This window comes from Symsagittifera roscoffensis, chromosome 6 (genome assembly GCF_963678635.1).
Source record: "Symsagittifera roscoffensis chromosome 6, txSymRosc1.1, whole genome shotgun sequence".
Lineage (NCBI taxonomy): Eukaryota > Metazoa > Xenacoelomorpha > Acoela > Convolutidae > Symsagittifera > Symsagittifera roscoffensis.
In genome coordinates this window covers 27787554-27795135 of record NC_087067.1, presented here as the reverse complement: position 1 = coordinate 27795135, position 7582 = coordinate 27787554, and the positions used below count along the sequence as shown (strand labels likewise).

General features: G+C 41.8%; 2 protein-coding genes across 2 annotated transcripts; one reads left to right on the top strand and one right to left on the bottom strand.

The window, feature by feature from the left end:
- Positions 1-1404: 1404 nt before the first annotated feature.
- On the bottom strand, positions 1405-2592 carry LOC134847954 (reticulocalbin-1-like). Its single transcript, XM_063865255.1, has one exon. The coding sequence runs from the start codon at positions 2581-2583 to the stop codon at positions 1678-1680; it is 906 nt and encodes a 301-aa protein (XP_063721325.1). The 5' UTR covers positions 2584-2592; the 3' UTR covers positions 1405-1677.
- Positions 2593-4060: 1468 nt separating this feature from the next.
- LOC134848673 (uncharacterized) lies at positions 4061-5152 on the top strand. Its single transcript, XM_063866189.1, has one exon. The coding sequence runs from the start codon at positions 4061-4063 to the stop codon at positions 5150-5152; it is 1092 nt and encodes a 363-aa protein (XP_063722259.1).
- Positions 5153-7582: the final 2430 nt, after the last annotated feature.

Sequence of the window (7582 nt, the reverse complement as noted above, 5' to 3'; positions counted from 1 at the left end):
GGCGTAACTTCCACTGTGAAAGCTAAAATTCTAATTTCAAGTAGATTTTTGCTGTTGTAGGAACATCGATCTCTGCTTCGAGCTTCTGATTGAATTAGAGAGATTGATTGTGTTTGATAGATAGATAGAGAGCTAGGCAAATTTCGTTCCTGTCTGGTCATGTTGGTTTCGTCCCGTTTAATCTACCACTGCAGCTCCCCAAGGGTCTCTAGCGGCAAAACCGACGTAGAAGAAGAACCACCTTTTCCAGTGATTGCGTCTCTGAGCTGGTGTTGGCACCTTTTCCCTGTATAGCACACTCAAGAGGGAGGTTTTTGTGTGGTATTCAAAACCGTTCCAGGGGCCAAGTTTTTCGGCGTGCGGAAAACCGAGTTAAACTCCATGCCCGGCTCAAGCAGGCAGCTTTTATTTAGTGGAGAGGACCGAGAAAAACTCCCGTTACGTGGGGTTATGTGAGCAGCTGCAAACGTTTGGCAGCTTTTTCGGGGTTCTCTTATAATCTCTCGATGGTAAGTGAGGTTGGGTGTACCCGGCAGTGAAGCAGATGATCGGTGGTGTGCGGTCCTATGTAGCAACTTGGGCAGACATCGGGTATTTTGTTGTTAAGGCTGTGGTGGTAGCTGGCGAGGTGAGTTGAGTATCTGGATCGCAGCTGCGACACTGTGCATCGAGTTTTCCGGTCAAGTTTGCGTTCATTTGGGGATAAAGTTGGAGCTATTTTACCAAGTAGCTTTAGACTTTTCGTTTAAAAAGTTTTGTACTTCTGTTGTGTGAAGGTTTTTGATCCCGTTAACAGATTCAAGCTTTGAAGTGTTGAGCTTTGAAATTTTAGTTTCATCATGCAAATGTGTTATGTCACATTTGCATGATGAAACACATTTGCATGATGAAACTAAAAATCTACCGGTTAAAAAAACACAATGAAATGCTTTCTAAACAGTTTCTTCTCGGGTGCTACCAGGAGCACAGAGCTGACCACCACACTGTTAACTACAAAAGTTTTAATCGGAACATCAGACCATCCCTCGAACATAAGTTCAAACCTGACATTGAACATTTGCTAAACGAAAACCAGGAGAACATCTCAAAGCTTGAATATGTTAACGGGATCAAAAACCTTCACACAACAGAAGTACATTTAAAGTAGGTCAGCGTAATATGCTTTTATTATTAAAGAGCGCAATTTGTAATCAATTTAGCGAATGAAATTTGATTAACTCAAGAAGAAAACAAAGGTAAAACGGTGAACTAATCAAATTGAACCAAAACTTCTACGATTTTTTCGTTAAAAGAAAAATTGAAAAAAAAACTTTGCTCAAAAATGTGCTTATTGTGGAGAACAAAAACGGGCGGACTGCATAACAGTCGACGGCATAAATAAGAGATTCTAACAGTAAAACAAAACAGTAAGTAAATTATGTATTCAAAAACACGAAATAAAACTAATAATAAAATCTTGTATAACTCAAAATAATTGGTTGAAAATCGCATATAAAACTTATTCCGACTAGCTATATCTTATTGATGACAACATGATGTCTTGCAATCAAATATTATATTTACATACTGCTTCAAATTATTCAAATATTTCGGAAAACGAAAATATGGGTTCTCCCTTTCAAAGGGTTTCGAGTATAAATGATTGTAAATAGCTAATTTGGTCACTGTACATTTCATTTAAAGCTCCATGTGGTACTTCAACAACTTGGCTTCAAAATTCGAGTCCACGAAATGTATAATGTTGTCGGCTATTTCTTCCTGGTTCCATTTTCCAGAAACACGTGGTGAAGAGATCTGGCTAACCAGCCATTCGAGTTCCGTATCAGCCAGTCGTTCTCCCGATTTGGACAACAGCTCATACAATTCATCTTCGTTCAAACTTCCATTGTGATCTGCGTCCGCGGCGTTGAAGGATTCTTCATCCTCGTCGAAATCATCAAATTCAGTTGAGATTTTGAAAAACTCATCTTTGGATAACTCTCTATTAGAGTCGGCATCGTTTTCATCCATTACTTCCATAATGAGAAACTCCCTCATGTGCGGGTACTCGTAGGGATACATGAACGCTTTGAACTCATCTTCGTCCAGGAACCCAGAGGAATCTTTGTCGGCTAGCTTGAATCGAAACTTGTCCATTTTAGTTTCCTCGTCATCTTCTTCGTCGTGCCCGGCTGTTTCAAAATACTCTTCCAAGGAAATTTTCCCATCTCTGTTTTCATCAGCATCTTCAAAATCTTTATTAGCCATATCTACATTTTCCTCTTCCATCACTTTCGCTATCTCGTCTCTCAATTCCTCTTTCGAAACGAAAGAATCTCCGTTTGTGTCCAAGTTTTTGAAGAACTTCACAATAGCGACATTTTTCTGCTCTGGACTCAGCGAATCCCAAGTGACGTCATGACCTCCCAAATGCTCAAGGTCATCGTCGTCATCATCGTCGATATTGATATGCACGTGTGTATGAGGAGTTTCCTCTCCGTCTTTGGTATGATGCATTTGACTGGCATCTACTTTAGGATCGAGATTTGCAGCATCACAAATAAAGATAAGATTCAGCCATAGTAGAGCTATGAACTTTTTCATTTCTAACTGTAAAATGAAGTAAGTGAAATTTGGAGTCAAAGGTCAAAATAATGTCAGCCTGCAGCCTGATTTCGAAAAACCTAAACCTAAGCCTGACTTCGAAAAACGTCCATTAAATTCTTGTTGCTGCAATTACTTAATTTTCCGGGAAAGCTTTTCTTACATATTTTTGATTCCTTGATCGAAATAAAAATGGTTAAAACTAGTAAAACCACGTTGGAAAACTGTCAATGAACTCAAGGAAACAAAAAAATGTTGGCCACCTTTGAACAAGGGACATCTGAACTAATTAGACGACGAAAACAATTAGACGACGAAAACTTAGCCTAATTGTTGTGATAAACTTATTAAATAGTTTCATATTGGTTATGTCGACGGGACCACACTAAAGGATCATAATCAACTGGACTACAACAAAGACGATCATCATCATCTGGATCACCAGTGCTTCGGACATCTTTGCGATACCAACAGACGCCAACGACGATGACAGGGAGAGGTGGACGCAACCAATCGGTTTCTGATTGTGATGTGATCTGGGAGAAGCTCCTGATTGACTGCTCCTACTGCCATGAGGTATGGACTGAAATACAAGTGCCAAAAGGCAAGAAGCCTAAAGTTAATAGAGGAGACTACATGTGCGGGTTGTGTGCCGTAGATAATGTTGCCAAACTGACATCAAAAGTGAATGATTTTAGCAAATTGTTGCAAACGGAAAGAGACGAACGTATTTTGCTAAAAGCTGAATTAGCAGAATGTGAAAAACGAGCTACCGGCATTGAAACCAGTTTTCAAGACAGACTCTCTACATGTGAATCTTTGAATGAGGTTTCGGATAACAATGTGATAAAGAAGAACGACCAATTATGGACCGAAGTTGTTTCTCGAAAGAGCATGGTAAGCAAACTGGAAGAAGATGTGGAAAAGCTGAAAACCAAGCAGAGTGTACCTAAGCCAGATGATGTTGAAAAGCTAATTAAAATCAACGAACGACGGAAAAGAAGCGTGATTATTCGTGGGTTACATGAGAGTACTGGGTCAGATGAGGCAACAAAAGCCAAAGAGGATGTTGAGTTTATGAAGCCACTTATGCCTAGCAACCAGCCCTTTCGTGCTGCTAGGATTGGAGAGCCGAAGTCGGACGGACAACCGCGGCTTCTCGCACTTACTTTCCAGTACCCGGGCGCTGCCGAAGAAATGCTCCGAAAACGATGGTTTACCTACAATGACCGAAAATACTACTACGACAGAGATCTCTCAAAATTTGATAGAGAACAAGCTTACAAAAGCAGAGTTGCCAGACGCGCATCCAATACGGCAAGCGAATAATAACACAGTTATTTCGACGAAGAACGATATGTCAATGTTGTTAGTTAATATTAGAAGCTTGTCAAATAACTGGAGTGAGTTCTTACTTGAGGTAGTTAACAGAAAACCTGATATTATCTTTGTTACTGAGACCTGGGCTCACATTGGAATGAACAAAAGTGAGTTTTTAATTAATAGTTACCATCCACCATTCATGCACCGCAGCAGCAACCGACGTGATATCAGAGGAGGTGGAGTGGCTATATATTGTGCCAGCTATATCAATGTAAGAGAGGACGATGCGCTTCTGGTTGAGAACTACGATGCGATCTGGTGCAGACTTCTTTATGCCAATCGAGAAGTTGTGCTCGGATGTTGCTATCATACTGAACCGACAGACGACGAAAACTTTGCTAACTGCCTGTACAAATTGTCTACTGGAAACATGGAGAAGATTGTAGCTGGGGATTTTAATCACCGAAGTATTGATTGGAAAGCTCTGTCATGCTCGGGGAGCATTGCAGATCAGCGGTTCTTGGATATAGTGCAAGATAACTTTTTGTCACAGCACGTTGTTGACCCAACAAGAGGGCAGAATGTGTTAGATTTGGTTTTTTCGTCGGAGCCAGACCTCATCACGGAATGTATCGTGGAAGGGAAGATTGGATCTACTGATCACAACACAGTGATTTTTTCGGCAGCAATCAAACAGCGTAACTTGAATGAGAGAAGTTTCAGCCGCAGAAATTTTTGGAAGATGGACGTGGGAAGCCTTCTTTCTGATTTGAAAGGATACGACTGGAATTCTCTCCTTATTGGGGATGCAGAACAGCAGTGGAACATGTTGATGGGCACTCTTAATAATCTTATCTCAAAGCATGTACCGTTTGTTGAACGAAGGAAGCGAAAGTACCCATGGATTACAAAACAGGTTTTGCGGGCGTGTAAGGACAAGCGACGTTGCTGGAAGAATTTGCAGAGCAACAATTCTGTTGAAAATGAGTTGAAGTACATGCAGGCAAAACAAGCATCGGACCAATCTGTTAAATGGTCGAAGAAAGATTTTGAAAGGAAACTGGCGAAAGGAATTAGAGAAGATAGTAAGTCTTTCTGGAGATACTTTTCCGCAAAGAAGAAATGTCCAACGAAGGTTGGCCCTTTGAAAGAGGGTGATCGTGTAATTGAGAAGTCTGAAGACATGGTGGAGCATCTGAACAGTTACTGCCAATCTGTATTCACTCAGGAGCCAATAGGCCTGTAACATTCGTCTACTGCAGTCACACATGAGGCTTAAGAAAAATAGGCCCTATAACCACTGGCTCAAGGGTCAGGGACACTATCTCTTGTGTTTTTCTACCTCAAGAACGGTCGGAGCCAGTTCGGTTCGCTTGTGACATGAGACTACGACCCGTTACAGCTTAAAGGCTACTACTAAAATATCCCCCCACTCTAGAATTAGAAACGTCCCCATACTTAGGTCTCTAGATACCCAAAATACATGAACGCCGTTAAAAACCGGGTTGGAACAATCCGTTAAGTTTATTTTTATTAGACAGTGGAACTTTGATCCATTTCAGATGGATCAACCTAAAACTCGCCTTATCTCAACATAACAATCATAAAACACACTCTAGGAATTTAAATTTGTACTCACATAGTAGCACGCTCAAGAAGTGGGAAATAATCCAGTCGGTAATTAACTCAAGAATTAAATAACGCAACTAAATGAGTCTAATGTTTTATAGTTTTGACAATGAGAACGAGTTTATACTCTAGACAATAGTTTTCTTGTGAACCATTAGGACACTCAAGCTGTCCACCTTTCCACCGAAGGTTCACTCTAGTCCAGTTCCGAATAATACTCCAGTCGTTATAATCCAATTCGAGGGAATACTCTCGTCTCTGTCACAGATGGGACAGCTCTACTCTCGATTATTATAGTGATGGAAATTGCGAATAGCAATTTCCTACTGCTTTTTCTTACAACTTTCCCGCGTGTGCGACTCAATTGTTCTGAAATTGTTCTGATCTCTTTTTCTGATTTTCAGTTCTCGCGAGAAAATCGTGCATGACAGGTTCCATTCGAAATTTTGAAAAATTAAATTTCACTCCAAAATCAAGTGTTTTTTGCTTCTCTCAAGGTCAAACTTCCAAATATGACCGACTGGCACATACTCCCCGGACTCGAGATCGATGTCCTCATCGCGCGCTGTCTTCTGCCAGTGAGTCCCAGAAAAACCGAGTGTTGCTCAAGATACAGTGCCAGTGGTCATTTACAGAAGTTTGCAGCAGATTTAAGCTTATCTACACCCCAAAATTCACAGCCATTTAAAATTTTCACACTATTGCTAAACAGCAACCAAAATCTGCATACACCTGCACCCTTGAATTTTCGCTTTTCAAGCCAATCATTTTAAAATCTCTTTTGTCCTATTCAATCAGGAAATTGTCATGCAGCATTTCGATTTATATAATAAATATAGTATATTAGTAACAATATTTGCTTTGTTAAAATTTCTTTTTCGTGAATCCAAGTTTCACTCGGATCCACGCTCAAGCCCCCCTTCCCTCTCAAGACTCAAGATCCATCCGATTTGCCCATTCATCTCGTACTCTTCGCCTTGGAGGTACTGCATCCTGAAGTGCTGGATGCGGCAAACTGTCTCAACAGTTCCTCTTCATCATCGGAACTAATCACAATCTCCTCCCAAGCCTTCAGCTGTTCATAGGATCGCATCCATTCTCTCTGCTCCTGCAACCTCTTTGCTTGGTTGGGTAGTGCCTTCACCCTAGCTTCTCGGTTCAAGCAAAAGGAGTTGTGCAGGCTCAAGCTCACGTTCTTCGCCAGGTCTTCCTCTAGTATCGACTCCCTCGCTTTGGTATTGTCTCTAGACATCTTACCCACTCTTTTCCATCCTGTCGTGATCGCATTACGATGGGTTAGCAGGGGTCTCTTGAAAGCTTCCGGCCCAATCTCGGCCTGGAACTGTCGATACTCTTTTTGATGTTTTCTCATGTGATCTTTCGTTGTCATGTACAACCAAGACGTCAGTGTCGCCCGAAACCATGGAAAGTACCTCAAGCGACTCCCTACGTGCCTGACTTCCGTCGGTATGGCGAATACTTTGCACGCAGTCTCAAACAACTCGAGTCTCCTGCTGTAGTCTATCGCGTATATTGACTCAGCCGTTGGCGTCGTCGCCTCCCGATACTTCGTTATATTCTCTTCTATCCATCTCAGAGCTAACATCGTACTCACTACTAAGAGCGTCACCTTCTGCCGGTGATCCGGTAGTCCGATCGACCGAATCTCTTCCACATCCCACACCAGGCAAAGGTTCTTGTGATCTGGATACCACACCGTTTGTGCCAAACAGTGGCATGGGCATTCCCCATGAGAGATCTCAATGCTCCTGAGATTACGCTCCCCTGAGGCTTCCAAGAGAGGCTCAAGCTCCATCATTTTCTCGTGCATCGTGTCGTTGTCTTCCAGGTTCGGAGTACTTCCCACAGGTTTCCCGATCACGTTTTGTCTCTCGTGATCGCTTGTGTTTTCTCTTTCCAACTTCAGAAGATCTTCTCCCCAGATTTCGCTTAAGTCATCTCTCAATTCTTTTGGTACTGTCCCTTTGATTTTTCTCAACAGCTTGTGCGAGTGATGCGACATCCGAGCCAACCTCACGCACTTGGG

Coding starts and splice junctions, on each gene's coding strand:
- LOC134847954 (XM_063865255.1), bottom strand. CDS start 2,583: ATGAAAAAGTTCATAGCTCTACTATGGCTGAATCTTATCTTTATTTGT.
- LOC134848673 (XM_063866189.1), top strand. CDS start 4,061: ATGAACAAAAGTGAGTTTTTAATTAATAGTTACCATCCACCATTCATG.